The sequence below is a fragment of the Rhineura floridana genome, chromosome 4 (assembly GCF_030035675.1).
Source record: "Rhineura floridana isolate rRhiFlo1 chromosome 4, rRhiFlo1.hap2, whole genome shotgun sequence".
NCBI classification, from domain to species: Eukaryota; Metazoa; Chordata; class Lepidosauria; order Squamata; family Rhineuridae; genus Rhineura; species Rhineura floridana.
This window is the reverse complement of record NC_084483.1, coordinates 115863848-115889177: the sequence shown is the minus strand read 5'-3', so window position 1 is coordinate 115889177 and position 25330 is coordinate 115863848. Positions and strand designations below refer to the sequence as shown.

At 44.0% G+C, this 25330-nt stretch overlaps 1 protein-coding gene across 1 annotated transcript in view; it reads right to left on the bottom strand.

The window, feature by feature from the left end:
- Positions 1 to 24424, bottom strand: part of PPP1R14C (protein phosphatase 1 regulatory inhibitor subunit 14C) — a 68060-nt gene extending 43636 nt beyond the window's left edge. Inside the window, exon 1 of the mRNA XM_061624108.1 lies at positions 23930 to 24424. Coding sequence (XP_061480092.1) covers positions 23930 to 24226 — 297 coding nt within the window. The 5' untranslated portion in view covers positions 24227 to 24424. The remainder of the gene's footprint in view (positions 1 to 23929) is intronic.
- Between the last annotated feature and the right edge of the window lie 906 nt (positions 24425 to 25330).

Here is a 25330-nt window from a genome sequence, read left to right as displayed (position 1 = left end):
CAGTTCAAAGGGTGAGAAGCCTGTTGACTCCTGAGGGACTTCTCTGTATGCAAATAAGAAGCATCCCAACCATTCATCCCAGTCTTGTGGGTGATCTTGTACATAGCTTCTGATCATGCCCTTCAAAACGCCACTGAATCTCTCTGTTAACCCATTAGTGGCGGGATGGTAAGTAGTGGTCTTTAGATGTTTTAGACCACAACATTTCCACATACATTGCATCACTTCTCCCATGAATACACTGCCTTGATCCGTCAGCACTTCATGAGGGAAACCCAGCCTCATAAAGATTTTTAATAAAGCCTCTGCCACTATAGGGGCTTCCACGGACCTTAGTGCTTCTGCGTCTGGGTACCTGGTGGCAAAATCCACCACCACCAGTAGATATTTCTTGCCATGCCTTGTGGGTTTGGAAAAAGGGCCCACCAAATCTATTCCCACTCTATAAAAGGGTTGTCCAATTATAGGAAGGGGCTTTAAGGGTGCCTTAGTCTTTACTCCACTTTTTCCCACCTTTTGGCATATTCCACAAGATAGACAATGTTGTTTTACATCTTTGGAGATGTTTGGCCAATAATAGTGTGCAGCCAATCTCCTCTTGGTCTTTTTTATTCCCAGATGTCCTGCACATGGGACATCGTGGGCTACCTCCAGCAATCTGGTTCTGTATTTGCTAGGTACTATTAATTGCTTCACTGGTTCACATTCATCCTTTCTCTCAGCAGGCATCCACAGTCTATATAAAATCCCATTCTCACACACAACTTGATTCCTCAGTTTGTTAGTGAAAGGAATCTGTTGGGTCAGAGCTTGTTCCTTTATCTGCTTCAAACTTATATCTTTTTGCAGCTCTTCCCTGAATTGATCTGCCTCATCGTTATCAGAGACCACTTGATACAGTTTGTCTCCTTCAGCAGGCCTGCTAGTGGTTGCTATGGTGACCTGAGGCTGGTTAACAGATTCCACCCTGTTTGTTTCAGCCCCCCTTAATATGGCTTCTTTTTCTCTGCCAATTTGCTGTCTGGTCACTACATAGATCTTTCCTTGGGCGCCCATTACATCCCTTCCCAGTATTACTGGTTCTTGTTGCTGGGCATTAATGCCTACTTTATATCGGCCCTCTCGGCCTCTCCAAGTCATATCCACCAGGGCCACAGGCAAACTTTCTGGTTGACCCCTCACTCCTTGGATAGTCACAGTTTCCTGAGGTAATATTACCTCAGATTTTATTAAATCTGGCCTCAGTAATGTCTGAGCGGCACCAGTATCAAGCAATGCCCAATAATTTGCCCCTTGTACACTCACTTCCTCTCTCAGACTTGAATCAAGGTCTGTTACTTCTGTCCAGTTTATCTGGCAGAACTGAACCTTTTTCGCTGTTTCTAAAGCCTTGGGCTCTGTTTTCACTGCCCTTGTCTGAGCAGGATTACTAATGGGGTTGGCAACCTCACATTGAAAATGTAGGTGCCCCGGTCTACCACATTTGTAGCATAATTTCTCCTCACTTTTAGGGTACACAGATCCACTCTGGGGTGTCCTGTGCCCTTCAGATTTTACTGGAGGACTCACTCGCTGTGGTACCACATCCCTTCTGCCAGCATTATATGGTCTGGGTTTAAAATCTCTTGATGTTTCCCCCACCCAGCCAGTTCTGTTGGAGGCGAAGTGATCCGCCATCTCTGCGGCCTCCTGCACCGATGTAGGGGAACGGTCTTTGACCAGGAGCCTTATTTCTGGTGGTAACTGATGGTATAATTGATCCAATATCATGAGGTTTTTCACCTCCTCCACAGACTGAGCTTTTGCACTTGTCAGCCATTTCCCAAATATGTCCATCAGTTTTGCCCCCAGCTCCACGAAAGACCTCCCTGTCTGTATCTGGCAGTTTCTGAAAAGCTTTCTAAAATAATCAGGCCCCAGTCTGAATCTTTTAAACACTGCTTCTCTGAATTCAGCATAGGTGACGGGCCTGTCTGAGGGGAAATATTGGTATACCTCAGCCAATTCCCCTTTAATCAGGTTTGATAAATACTGCATGTATTTATCTTCAGGTAGCCCCCACAACTGAGCTGCTTTTTCAAAGGTGCTGAGGTAAATTTGAGGATCTTGACCAGGCTCATAGACAGCAAAGTCCTTTGGAGTAATTTTTATTTTTGCTCCATCTCTGTCCTTTCTTGTTTCATCAGAATGAAACTTCTCTCTTTCCAATTTTAATCTTTCCCCTTGTATCTCCGCATCCACTCTCATTCTCTCAGTTTCCATCCTCAATCTCTCAGTTTCCAACTCCCTCTGCTTGTCTTTTTCCTCAGCCTCCATCCTCAATCTCTCAGCTTCCAACTCTCTCTGTTTTTCCTTCTCTGCACCTTCCATCCTCAATCTCTCAGTTTCCATCTTCAACTTCTCTCTCAAGTACTCTATATAAGCGGGATTGCTTAAATATCCTTCTGGGGTCTCTTCCCTGACCGGTTGCTTTTGCTGGGCAGTAGCAAATCCTATAAGTGCTACCCTCAATTGATCTACCCCTTTACCCTCGTGAGGTAAATTGAATGTTATGCACTTCTCCACCAGCTCCTCTCTTTTCATTTTTATGTATTCAGCCATGGTGTTTGAGTTCACTCACTCTTTGCCACACACTCTTTGCCAGTCACTCTCACAAGTAATCTTGTTTTGTTATTTCTGTTTGCCACACAACTATTAGGGATTGTCTAGTATTCGTATCTCACTGCTACAGCCAACACCTGTGACGTAGTCTCCTTTGTCACCACGTGTCTTTGGGACTCTCTTTGGTTCGTATCTGGATTCTCTGTTGTTCGTATCCCACCGCTACTGCCACCACATGTGAGGCGTCCTTCCCTGGCTCTCCCTGTCAGGTTCCTACCTGCTCGTGGTTACTGCCTGTCACTAGGCACCACCAGGGACTCCACCAGTCCGGACCGCTCTCTCTTATGGTTTCCCTCCCCGCTCTAGCACAGATCTCAACAGATCCCCCTGCTAGGCAACCACTAGTAACGTCCCAATACTAGTATTCCCAGAGACTCTGAATACTGGTATTGTTATTCTCTTCACCGCTGCCACCATTTGTTACAGTTCCCCTTCAGCCTTGGTCATTACCTTACCCTCCCTTCTGGTCTGTGAAACCCCAGCCAAGGATCAGGCCTTTGGTAAACCAAATTAAGTATTTATTACAGATAACAAAGCTAACAAGATTAACAACATTTCTTCTTAAGGCACATAAGCATATGGTTTTACTCAATACTAATCCGAACTCCACCTCCCTCCTGGCAAACAACTCTCTAAACCCCACCAAGCAACCCACTCAGTTCTCTTCTCCCCCCCAGATTCCACTCTCACTCTTCCTTTTATACATTCAGCCATTTTAAACACTCAGACAATCATCTCACATTCTACTGCCCATTCACTCCCCCTCTTTCACTCCACTTACCATGTATCTTCTAAACAACAACACTTACCATATATACATTAATATAGGAACATCACATATGTCAACAGTACTTTTTGTGCATGAGAACCCACCCTAAATGCTGCAAAAAGGCCTGCGATCGACTGTTTGTGCAGCCTCTGAACCAAGGCTGTAAAGTAACCATGGCAACTAGCTCAATTCTCAAGTGCACAGCAAACAAGTCAGGTGGGGAGCATTCACTGAAGTAGGTGCAGACAAATATAAATATTAATAGCAGCATGAATGAAATTCCAGGAGACAAAAATACTACAAGCAAAATTTAAAGTAGGTCACAAAATGAGTTGACACATACTTGGGTGTCATTAACATCTAGCCATATAGTCTGCATTGGCAACCTTTAACTCTGCAAAGGAAAATACTCATTTCACAGTAATGCATGAAGCCTAAGCTCTTAATTTGAAAGCCACTTTGGTTTCAGTGAAACCTGCTCTTATTATGGCTATACTGTGCCTTCACAGTGGCAGGCAGTACGCTGCTGGAAACCACAGTACGGGAAAGTGCTCTTACACTCAGGTGGTTCTGCTTGTGGGTTTCCCATCGACGTCTGGCTGGCCACTGTGATAACAAGACGCTGGACTAGGTAGGCCACTGGCCTGATCCAGGAGGCTCTTCTGATATTCTTAAAATACAGTATTCCTAGCATCACAACAGCTGTAATTTTAAAAAGCCTTAGCTTCTTACAGAAGTTGCAGTGGAGATATGCACCCCAGTTCTTTCTATAGGAATTTATATAGGGTAACATGCTAAATAATAACTTTAATATACATCTTCTGAAAACTACAAGAGCATATTTTTCATGTTTAAGCTTTTTAACAATGTACTATCATATGGAGAAACTGATTGGTTCCCCATCGGAAAGGGTGTGAGACGGGGGTGTATTTTATCACCTTCTATACCAGTGATTCTCAAAAGGTGCGCCCAGGCACACTGGTGCGCCCTAAGAGGTGGCTAGGTGTGCCTCAAATATTATGAAAGTATATTTTAAAAATGAGAAGAAACCCATTTGTATAGGGTAAGTAATAGTTTTCTATAGTTTATTTTTATTCATAGTTTAAAATATATTAATATATTTTTAATTTTGTACATGAAGTGTGCCAGAAAATTTTTATGTTTAATAGTGCGCCGCGAATCAAAAAAGTTTGAGGACCACTGCTCTATAAACAGAACATATACAGAAAGTGGGATTGGACCAAGAGGAAGGAGGTGTGAAAATAAGAGGGAGAAATATCAATAATTTAAGATATGCAGACGATACCATACTCGTTAAAACCAGTAATGATTTGAAGTGAATGCTGATGAAAGTTAAAGAGAAAAGTACAAAAGCAGGACTACAGCTGAATGTCAAAAAGACTAAAGTAATGACAACAGAAGAGTTATGTAACTTTATAGTTGACAATGATGAGGACATTGAACTTGTCAAGGATTATCAATACCTTGGCACAGTCATTAACCAAAATGGAGACAATAGCCAAGAAATCAGAAGAAGGCTAGGACTGGGGAGGGCAGCTATGAGAGAACTAGAAAAGATCCTCAAATGCAAAGATGTATCACTGAACACCAAACTCAGGATCATTCAGACCATGGTATTCCTGATCTCTATGTATGGATGTGTAAGTTGGACAGTGAAAAAGCAGATAAGAAAAACATCAACTCATTTGAAATGTGGTGTTCGAGGAGACCTTTGGGCATACCATGGACTGCGAAAAAGATAAATAACTGGGTGTTAGAACAAATTAAACCAGAACTAAATTTTAAATTGCTTTTTAAAAATGTGTTTTATAATTTGTATATTTGTTTTTAATGTTTTTAATTGTTGTAACCCATCCAGAGAGCTTCAGCTATGGGGCGCTATATACAAATGCAATAAATAAACAATCACTAGAAGATAAAATGATGGAACTGAGGTTATCCTACTTTGGACACATCATGAGAAGACCTGATTCACTACGATGATGCTGGGAAAAACAGAAGGGAGTAGAAAAAGAGGAAGGCCAAACAAGAGATGGATTGATTCCATAAAGGAAGCCACAGACCTGAACTTACAAGATCCGAACAGGGCAGTTCATGACAGATGCTACTGGAGGTCACTGATTCATAGGGTCGCCATAAGTCATAATCAACTTGAAGGCACATAACAACAATTATCACTCAATCTAAACACATTTTTAAGTTTCAGATTGAATACACCCCAGTACTGAAGATGAAACAGCAACACCCTGAGCCGCTCTGGGCTCCTGCTGGGAGGAAGGGTGGGATATAAATAAAATAATAATAAATAAATAAATAATAAATAAACACGGACTGCAATATATGTGTTCTCTATTGTACCGTTTTAATCATTATTTGATTTTATATAAAAAGTATTTTATTTCCTATAAATTGCTTTGGGACTTCCGCCAGTCGTGGTAAATGACCGACAAATGTAAATAACCTAATTAAACTGCACAGAAGCACAGATTTCTGTACACATAGAACACTTCCATACAATTAGCCATAACTAGAAAATAGATCATTTACTGATCCACTTCAGAGTGCAATATCAGTTCTTCAATCCCCCCCTCCCCAACACACAGGTTGATTCACTGCCAGTTCAAATGGCAACAAAGTCATGCTGAGCAGGATTTCCTTCCCTAGTAATGCCGCCTCCTGCAGTTTGTATTGGCATAGTTCAGGAAGGACTCTACCACAATTTTAAATTGTGCAGTCCCTGAATTTATCTCTGCTCTTACACAACAGAAATAGCAACAATGGAAATATCAACAGTGGTTCACTAGAGCAGTTCTGCTACAGGGCTATGGGGCAGTATACAAATGTAATAAATAATAATGATGATTGTCACTCCACACCCCCTCACAGCCACACCCCTTCCCATTTTCCTCCACCTCCCTTACTCTCCATGTCCTCTCCAAGTCCACACTCCATAACTACAGACATCTCTAGGAGCTAATCAGCATGAAAGGAGAGGCTGTGAGTTAGCTACTGAGAAGAGTCTTCTTAGTGGCTGACTCACCTTCTTTCACTCTGATTAGCTCTTAGTGACTAACTCAGTCCCTTTCATAATGATTGGCTCATACATAGGGACCTGGCTGGGACCCTACTCTCAAAAAAAGTAATGGGTCTACAACCCCCCGCAGCCCTGGAGGACACCTCTGTACTAGAGGGGAAATGTGATGGGGGGTGAACTATATATGCCATCTTGAGTTCCTTGGAGGAAAGGTGGGAGAGAAGTCTAAACAAACAAAGACCAAAAGATTAATACACACAGAAGCAGAGGCATGAAGAGACTAGTTATGAACAGTACACATGTTTACTACTCTGCTACACGGTGGGTCTGGCTTAAATAAAGATGAGAAGAGTGGATTTATGAATGGGTTACAATCTGGGACAACTAGCCTGAAGAAGACTATGCAATATGGGGAAAGGGGTTTCCTACCCCCTCCGTGCAGGCTGTGCCCACCTGCGTGTTACACCTAACTCTCCTGTATCAGTGAATGACGTGTGTATTGTGTGCACATGCCTGCCATCAACCAAGATGATGGCGAGGACTTCAGCCCCTTAGGGAAGCTCCCATCGCCATCTTGGTTGATGGCAGGCATGTGCGCACAGCGCACACTGTTATTTACAGAGATGGGAGAGGTAGGTGGGGCATGCGTGCGGGCTTATTGAAGCCTGCACTTGGGGGGTGGGGGTGTATGGGAGCTTCCTCTCCACGATCCACAGAAGTGTTGGGAGCCAACGCTGATGCGGATCATGGAATGGGAGCGCCACCCTTCTACCCTAAGGAGGGGCCCTTCAGGGGCCCTCAGCCAGGGCCTGACCTGGCTGCCCGCTGGCCCTGGCTGAGAATATATAAGATAGTAGAATTTTATTAGAGAATTATCAAGTCTGAAGTACTCCTCTGATCTAGTGAACAACTGCACTTACTCATTTCTACTGTTTACATAAGGCATAGCCTCACTCTCGCATGCTATGCTCCAAATACCAGAGAAGGAAATACACAGAACTCAATCCGATATTAATCACTGTAGCTTTGACAGCCTCTTCAAGTCTGAAGAATGCTGTCAGTTTGGACAATCTTGTTACTTTGAAGTAGACCTTCACCCAATACCGCAGTTCTCACCGCAGTCTGTAACAGCAGCATTGAGGAATTTGCTCAGCATGAAGTACCACTTAAGGATTGGCTGAAGCTAATCATGCCAGTTTTAACTTTTAGTTGTTTATGTGACTTTCAACATGGCAGACATGAATTCCAGATGGCAGACATATCCATATTTTTCCTGTTGGAGTTACCCTCAAATGCTGTGTGGACTGGGGAAATGAAGGGAAGAAAAATGAATTTTTTGTTTGTCTAATAATGTTATTGCCACAGTGTATTTATTATAACACCAGCTTGAAGGCTTTCATTACAGTCTAGCATCATACCAAGAGACAGGATCCCATGTGATGATATGCGAATGAAGCAGTGGAACACAGAAGGCCGCCTTATGCAGAGCTAGACCACTGATCTTTCTAGCTCAGAACTTCTACGCTGACTGGCAGTGGCTGTCCAGGGTTTCAGACAGGATTCTTTCCCAGCACTACCTGGAGGTGCTAGGGATTGAATCTGGGACCTTCTGTATGCAAAATATTTCCATTTGCCCTACAACTGAGCTATGGCCCTGGAGTTACGCAAAAACTGGCTCAAACCTCAGAGGGTACACTTATTCCAAACAAGCTGGTGGGCTTTAATTTGGGACCCAATTAATGATACAGCAAATATTGGCCCTTCACTTCAAACACTGGGGTAACCAGATCTGTTACAACCTCTGTTGCTGCCATGAGGCCTTGTTTGGTACATTGTTGCAAGCCTGCTTGGCAGTGATTGCTTGGTGACAGGGCCCTTGGGCACTAGCCTGCCCCGGGACCACAGAGCCTGCCCACACATCCCACCTATCTTGTCTTACATTGTCATGTGAATGGCATGCATACATAGCACACATGCCTGCTATCAACCCAGATGGTGGCAGAGGCATCAGCCCCTTAGGAAAGTCCCTGCCACCATCTTAGTTGATGGCAGGCATGTGCACACAGAGTGCATGGCATTCTGAGGGCCAAGAGTGGTAAATGCATGTGGGCTTACTAAAGCCCACACTGACTGTATTGAGGGGTGCCTGGGAGCTCCCTCTCTGTGATCTGTGGCAGGGTCAGGACCTGACCCTGCCGCAGATCATGGAACAGGAGTGCTACCCCCTCACCCTAAGGAGGGACCCTTCAGGGGCCCCTCTGGGCCACAGGGGCCCTCCACCAGGGCCCAACCTGACCACCCTTTGGCACCAGCCCTGTTGGTGATAGTGAAGAGTAGGTTGATGAGAATAGCTGAGGGATGAACTGAGGCCTGCATATATATACCTACAGTGTCATTACTAGCTGTCTGATGAAGATCAGAAGGTGGTCAGTGACTGGGTTAGTCTGAGAGGCCACCCTGAAGTAAGGTCTTGACAGAGGGAAGTAACACAAGTGGAGGTATAACACTTGTTAAACTGCCCACAGCCAGGAGCACAACCAGAGGACCTTTGGGGCACAGAGGCAGAGTGGTGCCAGTAGCTGGACTAGGTTGTGGGAGTAATTGGCTGGGGTGGAGGTTTAAGGAAATTAGCCTGTGGGGAGAGCCACTTGGAGGCTGGTGTCAGCAACGGTGTCTCTGGAGACTTTAGAACCTTTCAGCAAGCACCTATAAAGTCCCAATGTAAGTAACCCTATTCCCTTTTGTAAATAATATCCCTTTAATACACCTACAACATAGTATAAATCTTGAACTGTCTCTCAGTGGTGGTGTCATCTCACGCCTAAAGCCTTCCATATATGCTACTAGGAGGGTTCAAAGAAGTGGGAATTGGTGGCAGCGAAAGGGTTACTTAGGTGAAGTGAGGCTGAGGAACCAGGGGAATCCCTGACCTAGCCCATAAAGATTTGCTGCCATTCATGCATACCTCTTCCCTTGCACTAACATTCTTTTGGGGGAAGCAGAAAGGAAATAATTAATTCCAGGAACCCATCAAGCATGTGCTCAACTTTGACTGGAAATCTGGCTTAAAATCTGGCTACACGTTAATTACCATCAACCCATTTCAGCAATTTGTGTAAGCGCTGCATGAAAGAATTCTCGACCAGAAACTAATCATATGACCATATGCACCCTAATTTCTGAGTGGCAGGAAGTTTCGGGAGTGCGGTGTGACGCCCTTCCCTGGCTCTCCCTGTCAGGTTCCTACCTGCTCGTGGTTACTGCCTGTCTCTAGGCACCACCAGGGACTCCACCAGTCCGGACTGTCCTTTCTTATGGTTTCTCTCCCCGCTCTAGCACAGATCTCAACAGATCCCCCTGCTAGGCAGCACCACCAGTCACGTCCTATAACCAGTAGTCCCAGAGACTCTGCCTGAGTCTCTCTATCTGGTTACCTCTGTGACTGAGTGCTAAAGCTGTCCCAACCCCTTTGATTTACTCAGACTGCTTATAATTCTGGTTTGCTCTGAATACTTGTGGTGTTATTCTTCCCTTCCCCGCTGCCACCATTTGTCACTCTTCAGCCTTGGTATTTACCTCACCCTCCCTTCTGGTCTGTGAAACCCCAGCCAAGGATCAGGCCTCTGGTAAACCAAATTAAGTATTTATTAAATAACACAGAGAACAAGATTTCTTCATAAGGCACATAAGCATATGGTTTTATCTAATACTAATCCGAACTCCACCCCCCTCCTTCTCCACGCTCTCCTGACAAACAACTCTCTCAAACCCACCAACGTCCACCTCACATCCACACCACATCCACACAGATTTACCTGACATTCTTCCTTTTATACTGTCAGCCATTTTAAACATTCAGCCAATCATCCAGCATTCTACTGCCCATTCACTCCCCCTCCTCTTTCACTCCACTTACCATGTATCTTCTAAACAAACAGCACTTACCTTATATACACTAATACAGGAACATCACATGCGGTACTTATCCAAATTTGGTTTTATCTTGGAATGAGGTCACTGGTGTTTTGTAATGTTTGAGTTTATTTACAGATATAGGATAAACATAGATGAAGGCATAGCTAAAAACACTCTACCAAATATTCCAAAGTTCACTGCCACATTGGATTTTAGAGAGACGGCCAGCAACTCAAGATGCTTCCAAAGATAATTCAGCTCAGTCATTTCTTCACACACCAAGTTTAATTATATCATCCCCAGCCAAAGGAGAGGGAAGGTAGGGAAGACTGGCATGGTTCCCATCTCTAAAACAGTCTCTGGCTCTTTCCTTAGCCACTGCTAAGATCAGCTATTAACAGCCATCAGCTAATCTTGCCAGAACTATCAACAAATCCAAGACTCTAGCAACCGACACTGCTGGAAAAACACCATTCAAAGGCATCTTGATGACAAGAATCACTGAACTGAAAGGTATCCAGAGAGATCATCTAGCCAAACCCCAATCTCAAAATATTGTATGTCAGCATGAAATTTAGGGTGTATACAAATGTACATAAGAACAGGAGGCCCCCAAGCAACTTAAAATAAAATTAAAGCACAATGTAACCGATTTCAACACAATTCAGTAGTACAAAAACAGAAGCATATTTCTCCTGAAATATTTCAACAGTGCCACATGCCACAGGGAATGACATCAGGGTAGATAGGGGCTGCACAGAGGAATAACATGTGATAAGACCAGTAAGTGGTACCACTTCCCAAAGGAGCAAAAGAAAAAGCACATCTTGGGAAGCTGCCTTTGCCAAGTCAGACCACTGGTCTGTCTATCTAGCTCAATACTGTTGAGAAGGGCTGGCACTGGCTCTCCAGTGTTTCATACAGGAGTCTTTTCAGCTCTATGGAGCCTTTTTGAATGCAAAGATGCTCTACTACTGAGCTACAGCTGTTCTTCCCCAGCTACAACCTATGAGCATCAAGTGCATCAAGTGTATCTCCAGTGCAAGGAGCTAACAGCCCTCAGAGCCACAAAGTAGTATCACTGCTCCAATTTGCCTTTGGATATAATTCACTTGGTGCTCTGGGAAGAGACACATTTACTGTTGTGTGGGTTCCAGTGTGTCTCCACTTCTGTTTTGAAAAAACATTGGCATATGGTGCTCGTCAAACTCCACTCCTTTTTACTCTAAAACCTGGTTGGATCAGCTCAAGTGCATTTTTTTTAAAATTCACCTTCAGACAGATTTTGCAATCGATTGGTTATCAACCTGTTGCCCCTCCAGGTGCGGCCAATAGAAACACTTTGCTGTAGACTAAGGCAGAGACAGTGATTAGCCCAACACTTTGCTATTGGTGGTCCTGAAAGATCTGAAGTCAACAGTGAGGAAGGTAGCTGTGTCCAGCCAAGGGCAGAGTCATGTCAAAATGTAGCCAGAAAAGCCATTTTTGCTGTTTTGAAAAGACTAGTGTGTCCACAGCTTCTGGCTAGCAGGGTGAGCAGCATCGCTCTCCAAAAATCACAGGATATTTCACAGTGACTCAATATCCTCCTTTTACTAGCTACAATATGAACGCTTATATTGTATTAATCCCACTCCCATATACTAGAAAACTATGAATGTACAAAGTATGGATTTATATATATTTTTCTATCTTCAATACATTTTGAGTCCCTGGAACAAGTTGATTTTCTGATTAGACCTTTTTTAAAGAAAATAAAAGGATTTTATTGTATTTGGGACTTTACTTAAAAATGAACCTTATCCAATTTCAAGATTCATTTAGTCAGACATAAGCTATTTTCAACGTAGTAAGCTGATATTTTTCCTTTTCTTGTAGTAATTAAGTTGCATTTTACTGTAGGAACTAGTCATTCTGAAATCACTTCCTTCTGCTTTAGTATATCCATTACTTTAAAAAAAAAAAGCAGAAGGGTTCTCAAAATGATGATTTATTTATATTCTAAATATAGATCATCCCACTCACATCAGGTTTCAAGATTTTTAAAGTAACATACACACCATAAAGAATGCTTTTAAAGCTTTTACCCAACCCTTTCCAAATATGATCCTTTCACTGAAAGGTCAGACCATATTATAGCTTAAAATATTGCTTTGTTTGCAAGCTTTATTGAGAGCTACTTAGTTGTAAACAAGACCTGTTAAAATTATAGCTTCTAGAAGCCATAGGGCTAGTGAGCCAAGTGTTGTGAATGACCCACAGACCAACTTGATAACTCATAAGCACATACATTTTCCAGGCCTGCTACAATCTTTCAAGAGAAATAACCTGCACTTAAGATTCTGGAGGGCAAAGTTATTCAGTCATAACATAAGTAATAATCTTGATTTGAAGCATCTATTTTTCTTGTCGACGCCATGGTTTCTCAAATGGGACCAGATGAGGCCACCAGGGACATCTGATGCAGGTACCATTGGCTTCTATGAGACATGACTGTGCTATAGTTGTCTGCACCTTGAGAACAGAAGGAGGGACATGCCTCTGGTTTACAGCCTAGTGCTCCTCCCTTCTGGCAAGTTCCTCCTGGTGTACTGCCAGCATTGACAAGATGGCCTGGGGATGTGGAAGTGGTCAGTTCCTCAGGGGATACATGCTCAGAGGTACAAATTCTTAAGATCCTGACTTGGGGGTCTCATGTTTCAGAGCCCCTGATCTGCTGAGCTTAGGCTTGGTCATGATGCTGAGTGTCCTTCAGGGCCTTTGGATTGGTGATTGTGGTAACCCTTAGGAGTTTGGACTTGGCTCCTGTGCCACTGATCCAGCCAGCCTCTAAGGCCGTTGCCCTAGCCACGGGTCATAGACAGCTACAGCATTATTGAACAATGACCTACATCTCTTTGCTGTCAAAGTTGCTAGAAAGTGAGGGGAGCCCCTCTCATAAGAACATAATTATTATTATTATTTTATTCAATTTCTATACCGCCCACAGCCAACGGCTCTCTGGGCGGTGAACAGCATAAATTTAAAATACAATATAATAAAATCACATATCAATACCACACACACATAACAAAATTCAAGGACTAAAAACATATTACATAATTGTTCTAGTATACTAAGATGTAATAAATATACTAAGAATATTAAAATATTAAAATGCCTGGGAAAAGAGGTACGTTTTAACCTGGCGCCGAAAAGAGAGCAAAGTTGGCGCCAGGCGCACCTCGTCAAGGAGACTATTCCATAGTTCGGGGGCCACCACTGAGAAGGCCCTAGATCTTGTCGTCATCCTCTGGGCCTCTTTATGAGTCGGTACCCGGGGGAGGGCCTTCGATGTTGCACGCAGTGTACGGGTAGTTTCATATCGGGAGAGGTGTTCCATCAGGAACATAAGAGCCTGCTGGATCAGGCCAGTGGCCCATCTAGTCCAGCATCCTGTTCTCACAGTGGCCAACCAGGTGCCTGGGGGAAGCCCGCAAGCAGGACCCGAGTGCAAGAACACTCTCCCCTCCTGAGGCTTCCGGCAACTGGTTTTCAGAAGCATGTTGCCTCTGACTAGGGCGGCACAGCACAGCCATCATGGCTAGCAGCCATTGATAGCCCTGTCCTCCATGAATTTCTCTAATCTTCTTTTAAAGCCATCCAAGCTGGTGGCCATTATTGCATCTTGTGGGAGCAAATTCCATAGTTTAACTATGCGCTGAGTAAAGAAGTACTTCCTTTTGTCTGTCCTGAATCTTCCAACATTCAGCTTCTTTGAATGTCCACGAGTTCTCAATCAAGCAAGTTGGAGCTGTGGCACAGGGACCCAAACAATCCTTACCAAGTGGGCTCAAATACATGCACAAGAGCCCTTATCTTCCTCTCATGCATTATGCCAGCCTTCCCCAGCCAGTGCTGGCTGGGGCTGATGCGAGTTGTCGTCCAAAACATCTGGAAAGCAGCAGGCTGGGGAAGGATGGCATACTGCCAAGCCAGTTACTATGTCACCCTGCCTTCCCTGGTACCTAGCAATTCTTAATAGTACTGGGGATTTTAACATGTGTTTCCAGCACTGAATAATACTTTCCCTTTTTGTTGTGGAAGTCTGGGTCCACAAACATGGCAGTACAGTTTAGACTTCTTAAGTAACTTAGTTATTCATGAAAACATGGTCCTTTGAACCCACCACCACCTTAACCCTTGAAGTAACAAGGAGGAGAAATGGCATAATATGGCTGTATCTAAAATATAAAATAGCATTCAGTGTCAATAAAGGGGTCCTCCCCCAATACAATGCAGTAACAACAACACCAGTATTTGGATGGTTCAGATGAGGCTGTTCATACAAGAGTCCTAACTCTGCAACAGGACCATCATGGATTTTTCATCAGATAAAGCCTTCTCATTGCACTATTCGACTACCATTCATTCAATGACGACTATGATCTCAATGCTTCATTGTGGCTATCTTGGGACAAGAGGAACTCTTACATTACAGGTATGGGAAAGAGATGGAAGGAAGGTTCAGGGACAGGAAGAATGTCCAGGGCCAGCACTATTCCCCCATACACCATCCAATAATCCAGGGATTTAAGCGTCTGCACGGCGCTGGGTTGGGCCAAATCTAGCACTGCAAGAGAACTGCCCAGAGCTGATCGGGTTCTAGATGAATAACAGAATTCACTTTTAATCCAAGAAATCACAGTGCAACATTTATAAAACAAAAGCTATTCAAGCTGTACTGATTTTACAAGTATCAACAAGAATTTTCTAGTGTGCTTTACTGGCCTTGACATTGACACCCCTTCAAACAGAAGGGCTGACAGAAGCAAGCATATGAATTTCTGAGTTTTGACTAAAGAACAAGCTTATTCAAGCACCAATATATTAAAATACACAACTTTAATACCCCCTTTCTTGCTGAAAATATTAACTGGAACAGAAGAATTTTACAACCTCTTACAACCTCTCCCCTCCCCCGCCACCCTGCCCCACCCCAAGAATGGCAAGAAGAAGAAATCAGAACAAGTTTCTGGCTTGTATATTTAATCTTCACAATCTGTCAAAGGATATGCTTTCTTCTTGGTAAATGAAACTACAAGTTCTTGTGCCATTTATTTTGCAGTAATTATATCTAACACATGTATAAATCCAAAACCATTTCATGTTCATTCAAAGGAGTGTAATCCCAGAGCTTGTGCTGGAACCCCTGACACCTGACTGGAGTGTGTGTAACAATGTTGTCACATGTTCTACACTAGCCTGTTTAGATTAAGAGCTACCATGTGCTCCACACAAATCAAACAGTCCCCTCAAAACTATAGAAAAAGCTACTCAAAAGTCATTTGCAAATTTCATATTCCTACTATTCAGAACAGCATGCTATCCTAAGCAAGAAGCTTTTTTTAAAAAAAGCATTGTTTTCACCAACACCTCTACAGAGATTCTTAATGAGACCATACCTGCTATAGTACACACTGCATTCAATAACAAAAATGTATGCAAGTGCAAAAGTTAAGGAATGAGTTTAAGTTTGCATTGAGGAAACAGAAAATACAAAGTTAGAAGCAAGGAAGGGTAGAAATTAGTGTTTCTAGTTCTAAATCGGTGTGGGGAAACCTCTGGCCCAGGGGGTGGGGCCAAATGCAGCCCTCCAAGCCCTTTGGGACTCCCCATAACCTAGCAGTACCCCCACCGGCCCTGCTTCACACACTCCTTGAGTCTTTTTGCCTGGCTGGAATGTGTCCTTGAACTCTGATAATGTCTCTTGCCTGCGAGGAAAAACAGCATGTGTAGATACTGTTGTAGGTTTGGGGATTGGTTTTGGTGATGTTTGTGAATACCCTCCAAGCCTGTAATTCTGTGTCTGTAGAGATGAAGTTTGTAGTAAAGGAATCTGCTAAACTTATCAGGCCAGTTCCTTTGTTAGGGTAATGGGTTTTGGCCAAGTCTGTCAAGTACCCAATCTACATGCCTAAAGACTTGGTCAAGAGTAGATGTGTTGCCATAGAAACCATTGGAGTAGGTCTCCTCTCATCCTAGGGGCAGGAGCTAGCCTGGGTGTTTTTAGTTTGATGTAGAGCTGGACAGACACAGAGAGACTTGCTCTCTAGGCTAAATCCAAGGCTATGATTTTGGGGTACCTCTGGGGAAGCAAAATCTATTCGAGTATTAATGCTGTGAGCTCTTCCATCTTATGCTCAGGTTGTATATGTGGGTAAATAAAACCATATATCCTAAAGACACCACAGTTTCCTCTGACTTTCACTCCAAGGAAACTGGACCCTAGGTAAGCTCTGGAACCCCTGGAAGTCTCTCATCACTCAGAGATTGGGGTGCACACAATGCTAACCTATTGTACAAAGGTAAATGTTACATTTGTTGCTCACTTTTGACTCTGGGCCCCACCCATCACAGGCACATGGCCCCTGGAAAGTTGCCCAGAAGAGGATGTAGCCCTTGGGCAGAAAAAAGGTTTCCCCACCCCTGCTCTAAATGGCTAGAATGAAGTTTCTATAGTCAGTTCCTCAAATCATGACATGTCTCACCAAAATACACAACTCTGTCAATTGAGGTCAAACACTGCACTTGTATAGTTCTGTTGTGAGAATTCCATCAACCAGTCTGAAATCTGCATCCTGAATTCTAAAATTGTGCTTTTACAGGCAATCATTGGAATTCTTGCAGTATTTCATCTCTAGTTTCAACACATCTTCATTCTCAAGAGTAAAATATACATGCTCAGACAGCCTTAAGATTGCAAAATCCATTATAAAGGCTGATCAAATCTGAAATAAGAAGTGACTCATCAAGCCAGTTACTAATTCCTTCTTCCTCTCCTGATTCCAGATCCTTGGTTCAGGGGGTACGGGTGATCATCCCCAAAAAATCCCTCCGTCTATGTCTTGGCCCTCCCTTTGAGTGGGGGAGGGGAGATACCTATAATTGCCTCCCCCCCACACACATATACCTAAAGCTGGCAAGGGAAAGGCTAGAGGTTCTTTCCCACCTCCCATCCACTCTGCAGTGCCCTGACACTCCACTTACTGCTGTTGCTACCATCACATCCACTGTCATTTCTCCAAGTAAAGCAGAAAAGTTGGGGAGCCTGGGATGCACAGCTGGCAAAATAATGCAATGGGAAAGGGGAGCAAGGAGTTAAGGAGGAGAATGGAGCAAGCACTGGGGAGGCAGGGGGAATAAGCAGGGAATGGGACAGCAGAGCTGCCCAGACAATTTTATAGTGGTATTTGCGGATGAAAGATTTCCTGAACTCAATTAACGTAAGGCATTCTTTTAACAGCAAATTCAGTACCCCAGTGCTGATAGAAAGAGTGCCAAAATGTGAGAAATAAGAGAATATCAACACACTCAGGGGAACCTCAAGGTTTGCAGAAGTACAAAAATGTTTTGCTACACTTAAGGGGGCCAAAAAGACATGCCAAACAACAGTCTGAGCAACACTGAGCAACACTGACTGGATCCCACAAGAGCCACAGAATCTTTAGGGTAAGATTGGGGGAGGAGTGAGAATGGGGGGAAGTGAATTTTCCTGCATGACCCTTCAGCTTACAGTACCTTTGTGTAGGGCATGGCTGGCTGGCACCATGAATAGGAGGACTCCAGTTAGGAAGCAACACCGGGTGCAGGCCCCACTTTACTCCTAGAAAACACTACGTGGAGTTCAGGCCATTTCTTTATCAGCCTTGCAAAAACAACCTTCACACCTCTGGTACAGTTACATTTAATGCCCCTGACGAGTTGTACAAATGTCATACTGCACACTCCATTCCATAAGACAAAAATCACCTGTTCAAGATCTACATTGGCACACTTGACTGACAAAGCTTTTTCAGCTCTTCCAGCTATGAAGACAGTATACTTCACTTCAAATATATTCTTCAAATGTTATTAATAACCTTGAAGTTTAACACTGGCAACGTGGACTACAAGCAACTCTAATGAAGCCAACCTCTCAACTGCTTTCTCAGGCCTAGTTCTCAAGACGATGTGAGCTTCAACAAGGACAGCCACATGTGGAGCCACATAATGGAAGATAGGGCTATCAATGGTTACTAGTCATGACGGCCATGACCTCGCTCCACTGTCGAAGGTGGTATGCCTCTGATTACAAATGAGGGAAGGGCTGTTGCAGTCTGGTCCTGCTTGTCTATGGGGAGCGTGAGACTAGCTAGTCACTGTGAGAACATCCTGATGATCAGCCTTTGACCTGATCCAACAGGGCCGTCTTATATTTAATCCATTCACATATTAACATAAGACAAGCCTCTCTTATGTTAATAAGAAGACACTCTCAGATCAGGCCAGTGGCCCATCTAGCCCAGCAAACGGTTCTCACAATAGCCAATCCATGGGAGGCCCGCAAGCAGGGCCTGAATGCAACAGCACTCTCTCCTCCTGCGGTTTCCAGCAACTGGTATTCAGAAGCATACTGCCTCTGAACGTGGAGGTACAGCATAGCCATCATGGCTAGTACCTAATGATAGCCTTATCCTCCATGAATGTGTCTAATCTTTTCAAGCCATCCATGTTGGTGGCCATGACTGCCTCTTGTCACATCAAATTCTATAGCTTAACTATGCGCTGTGTGAAGAAGTACTTTCTTTTATCTGTCCTGAATCTTCCAGTTTCATTGGATGCCCATGAGTTCTAGTGTTATGAGAGAGGGAGAAAAACTTATTTCTCTCCACTATCTCCATGCCATGCATAATTTGTATGCACTTCTATCATGTTGCCTCTTACTCGCCTTTTCTCTAAATTAGAAAGCCCCAAATGATGCAACCTTTCCTCATAGGGGAACTGTTCCATCCCCTTGATCATTCTGGTTGTCCTTTCCAGAACCTTTTCCAACTCTACAATATCCTTTTTGAGGTGAGGCAACCAGAACTGTACACAGCACTCCAAATGTGACCGCACCATAGATATGTACAGTATAACGGCATTATGATATCAGCAGTTTTATTTTCAATACCTTTCCTAATTGCCCCAGAATGGAATTTGCTTTTTTCACAGCTGCTGCACACTGGGTCAACATCTTCATCAAGCTATCCACCACAACCCCAAAGTCTGGTACCTCATCAGTCACAGCCTATTCAGATCCCATGAGCATATATGTGAAATTGAGATTTTTTTGCTCCAATATGCAAAACTTTACACTTGTTTTTGTTGAATTATATTTGCCATTTTACTGCCCTTTCACTCCGCTTGGAGAGGTGTTTTGGAGCTCTTTGCAACCAGTTTCTGTTTTAACAATCCTGAACAATTTAGTATCATCAGCAAACATGGCACCTCACTACTCACCCCTAACTCTAGATCATTTATGAATTTCTGATCCACAGAGGACCTCTCTATTATCATCATCATCGTCGTCATCATCCCCATCCTTCACCCAGAGATCCCAGGGTGAGCTACAACAATTTTATAACACATAATTAAAACAGTTAAAAACAACCTAAGCAGCATCACAGAAAATAGGGTGGGTCCTAAAAATATACATCTCAGGTATCAAAGGCCAGGGTAAAGAGGGGTGTCTTCAGTATTTGCCAAAATTTATTCCATGACTGCTGAGCTTACACAGGAGTCTTTGGTGAGAAACTTTGTTGAAAAGTCCGAGTACATGATGTCCACTGTATCATCTCTATCTATATGCTTGATGACACTCTCAAACTACCGTAATAGGTTAGTGAGGCAGGACAAACCATTGCAGAAGACATGCTGGATCTGCTTCAGCAAGATTTTTTCTTCTATATGCTTGATTATTTTATCTTTAACAATACTTTCCACCAGTTTTCCCAGTACAGACATTAAGGTAACTGGCCTGCAATTTCTGGGGTCCTCCCTGGATCTCTTTTTAAAGATTGTTGTTACATTGGCTACTTCTCAGTCCTCAGGTATTGATGCAGATCTGAGGGACAAGTTATATATTTTTGTTAGAAGATTGTCAGCATCCTCACATCTGAGTTCTTTGGAACTCTTGGGTGGATGCAGGATGCCATCCAGACCTGGCAATTTGTCAGTGTTTATTTTGTCTATTACGCCTAGAACTTTATCTCTCATCATCACTATTTGCCTCATTTAGTTCAGGCCCAGGAATATGCCCTATATCTTCCACTGTGAAGACAGATGCAAAGAATTCATTTAGCTTCTCTCCCATCTCCTTAACCTGCTTTAGGGCGCATGTGATTCCCTTGTCACCCAAAAGTCCAACCACCTCCCTAGGTAGTCTACTGCTTTTAAAGTATTTAAAGAACTTTTTGTTGTTGGTCTTTATGGTTTTAGCCATGTGCTCCTCAAATTGATTTTTAGCATCCCTTACTGTCTGCTTGCACTTCTTATGCCAAAGTTTGTGTTCCTTTTTATTCTCATTTGGATAAGACTTCCATTTTCTGAAGGAAAATGCCTCTAATAGCATCTTTAGCTCTGCTCATTAACCACATGGATATCCTTTTAGCCCTGGGGGTACCTTTCCTGATCTGCGATATATACTCCAGTTGAGCTTCTAATATTGTTTTTTTAAACAACTCCCAAGCATTTTGGAATGATTTGACCCTCCTGACTTTGCCTTTCAACTTTCCTTTACCAGTCCCCTCATTCTTGGGAAGTCAAATGTGACCATGTTGGATTTTTCTTGGCAACTGGCCATTTACATGTATGTTTAATTTAATAGCACTATGGTATCTGCTCCCAAGTGGTTCAACAACACTTACATCTCCCAATTGGTTCAACACCACTTAAGTCCAGTGTCACCACCAGTTCCATGACCAACTGTTCTAGGGCACAATCATTTAGGGTATCTAGAAACTTTATTGAGAGCCAGTGTGGTATAGTGGTTAGAGTGTTGGACTAGGACCTGGGGGACCAGGGTTCGAATCCCCACACAGCCTTCCATGAAGCTCACTGAGTGACCTTCGGCCAGTCACTGCCTCTCAGTCTCAGAGGAAGGCAATGGTAAACCACCTGTTAATACTGCTTACCATGAAAACCCTATTCGTAGGGTCACCATAAGTCAGAATTGACTTGAAGGCAGTCCATTTCCATTACCTGTATGCTTGCCCTGTGAGACAAATAGCAGCATGGTTGTAACTAGATCAGATGCGGGAGATCTGTAAGTAGCCCATTTCTTAAGTTATTCAAGAAATTGAATAGCAGACACAAGTTTCAGGAGGGGAAAAAAAGACTTGGACCAGCTTAATGGTGCCGGCAGATGCTGGGGGGTAAAGAAAGGCCAGGGAAGGAACTGGCAATCCCACCCCATATATACGGTCTGCCTAGTAAACGTCACAACATGTCACCCTGAGTCAGAAACGACTCGCACTACAAGTGCGGGGACACCTTTACCTTTTTTAATGGTGCTTGGGGGAAAGAGATTTTATTTTCTTCCACCTTGACACCACTCTTCCCCACCCCCCTGCCCCCAAATAAGCCCTGCCCCCGATTAACATAAGCCCCAAGCCAGAAGCTGCTGTTTGTCTCACAGGGCAAGCATACTGCCTTAAAGTCAATTCTGACTTATGGCGACCCTACGAATAGGTTTTTCATGGTAAGCGGTATTAACAGGTGGTTTCCCATTGCCTTCCTCTGAAGCTGAGAGGCAGTGACTAGCTCAAGGTCACCCAGTGAGCTTCATGGCTGTGCAAGGATTCGAACCCTGGTCTCCCAGGTCGAAGTCCAACACTCTAACCACTACACCACACAGGTATGACTCCTGTATTCTTCACCTCCATCCTGCCACCTTATTGAAACACTGGCAGTTTCAGATTGCAGGCTAATTTTCATTGGGTAAACAGTGCAGAGTTGACAGTCTTCCTTCCCCAAAGGACCACGGTCTTGATCTAAATAATAACCCCCCTCCCCATCTGCTGTTTAGTTCTTTAAGAAATTTATAGTTGCCAATAACTGTTCAGCAGCTTCCAAGACTGACTAATCCTGGGTGACTATCTTGTAAATACAAAACCTCTTTTCCCAATTTGTTGCTTGAGCTAACTATCACAGCAAACTGAAAAGAACAGGAGTCCAAAAGCAATTAGAACATGTTAGAAGTTAGGCATTTGTTCTTCCAACCACTTTTTAAAAAGAGAAATTGTGCAAGATACTATTTGTTAACATGATGAGCATTTGGCTTCCTTAGGGGAACTCATCATCTTTTAGTAAAGTGCATTCTTGCTTTCCCCATTATACCTGCTGAGCTACCAGGTAGATTCCCCGCATGTAGGAAAACAAGCCAGATTCTTATTTAACACGTCCAAACACAAGCCTGGACACATTTCACCTAACTCAACAGGAAACAACCTCTGCAGAAAAAGGGCTGCCAACTACACTGAAATGAACCCCCAAAGGCATTGATCTTTTTTTCTCTGGCACTAAGGTGACTACAGGCAAGATTAAGTATAGGCAACACGCAAGATTTAAAAACTCCACCCCACCCTTGCCAAGCTTCTCTTTTTATAGAAGGTTCTAGCAACAAAGGATCTCTAGTCACCGCGCAAACCTAACAAAACACTCAGCTACTTAGCCTAGCAAATTAAGAGTAGCCACAGATTTTAAAACTAATTCAATCTATTTGCACGCTAAACCTGGGATGTGAAGTCACACCGAGCCGTTACCAACCCGAGAACTCCGCGTATGCTGTGTGCATCATTATCAACAGAATGTAGGATTATAAACTGATGGTTTCTGAACCGAGAAAGACCATCATATAAAACATGCATTGAGCTCTTACAAAGTGAGAGCTTCTCAGTATGCCGGCTAAGGATTTCAGCTAAAACCACTGTAGGCAGAACCACACAGTCTAATGAGCATCACATGATACAGAGGAGACACTGCAGGCATGAACACCGAGCCACCCCCTCCCATACACACACACACTCCACCCCGCATACCCAAGACAAAATATACACAACGATCGTTTAAGGAGCACCAACTTGCCCTTTTATTTTGCTGTGCAAAGTAAGAATCTTTCATAGATCTACACACACACACACACACACACACACCCTTAAGAGTAAAGGGGGAGCAACGAAGGGGAGGCGAAACACTGGGAATGTCATTTAGAGGTGGCTTCCCTCAGACGAGATACACACACACACCGGCGCTCCTCCCAAGCCAAGGAGATCTTCACACACTATTGCAGTTGAAAATCGAACATTATTTAAGCAGTAAAAATAGCACGCCGGCTAATTTAAAAAAATAAAATGAGCAATAAAACTACGAAAGCAGTTTAACAGAAAGCCTTCGCTAAGGGACCCAAGAGGTTGCTAGGAACTCAGCCAACGCTTTCCAACGCTTAAGATTCGGCGACGGCCAATTCAGCCACTTCGGGGCTTGGATTTGCTCAGCACTCTCTGGGCATAAGGGGTGTGGTGCGTCCGTGTGCCTCGACAGAGCGCCTTGCCTTTTTTTCCATCTCGCGTCTGGCTGTATAATCTTGGCCCCGTCGAGATTTGGGCGGAGGGACCCAGCCAAGACCAACGGGTTCTCTTTTTCCCTCCCCGCCAGGGAACAAACAGGCAAGCAACAGCAGCCGGTACCTCGCAGCCGTAGAGCTGCCCAAGTTGCTCCACGATCCACTCCTCCAGCACCAGCCGTTTCCGCAGCTCTTTACGGTCATACTTGACCGTCACTTTGCCTTGCTGGTGACGCCGCTGCTGCTGCTGCTGCTGCTGAACTTGCACCACCGTTGCCGCTGGGGCTACCGAATCATCCCGGGACGAGCCGCCGCCGCCGCCGCCGCCACCTCCGCGGGGGCTCTGGAAGAAAACGCGGTTCCCCCCACCTCCTCCGGTAGCGGCTGGCCCCGGTTCGCTACCCCCGGTTACCACCGACATGGTCCTCTTCAGCCCCCTCGTGGGGAGATCCGTTCCTCAAGGGATCTCTTACTTGCAGAGAGCTCCGGCAACCGACGGAGACTCTCTATGCCCGCCACACCGCCGCTGAAGAGCCGAAGCGACACAGCGCTGCCAGCCTTCCCTGCACCAGCAGCTTGCAATCTCTCATTGCGCTACAGAGCACGCTCTCCGCTGGTTCAGCTGGGGAAGGAGAGGCGGGAGCAGTCTGAAAAGGGGGCGGGGACAGCGCCTTAAAGACATAACTCGGCGCCTGCCTTAAGGTCAGATATATATTGTTGGGTTACCACCAACTTTTTCCTGAAAGAGTTCCCGTGCCTTTAAGTAGGCAATCTTATGGACACTTTTTTAGGGCTACTACTTTGGGACATACATAGCATGGTTTCTAGGCAGGAATTCATGAGGTAAAACCTTGTCCAGCGGATACTGGAGAAAGCTTTACAGCCCCTGAATTTCCTTCTGCCTGTTCATGCAGCTATTGAAGGATCAGGAGACCACCTGAGAAAACTGCTGTTCCTGTCTAGGGTTGACATCTATTCCTCAGTTTTGTTGTTATGTACCTTCAAGTCAATTATGACTTATAGCGACCCTATGAATCAGTGACCTCCAAGAGCATCTGCTTTAAACTACCCTGTTCAGGTCCTGTAAGTACAGGTCTGTGGCTTCCTTTATGGAATCAATCCATCTCTTGTTTGGCCGCCTTTTTCTACTCCATTTTGTTTTCCCCAGCATTATTGTCTTTTATAGTGAATCATGTCTTCTCATTATGTGTCCAAAGTATAACCTCAGTTTCATCATTTTAGCTTCTAACGATAGTTCTGGTTTAATTTGTTCTAACACCTAAATATTTGTCTTTTTCGTGGGCCATGGTATCTGCAAAGTTCTCCCCCAAGACCACATTTCAAATGAGTTTATTTTTCTCTTATCTGCTTTTTTCACTGTCCAACTTTCACATCCATACACAGTGATCGGGAATACCATGGTCTGAATAATCCTGACTTTAGTGTTCAGTGATATATCTTTGCATTTGAGGACCTTTTCTAGTTCTGTCATAGCTGCCCTCCCCAGTCCTAGCCTTCTTCTGAT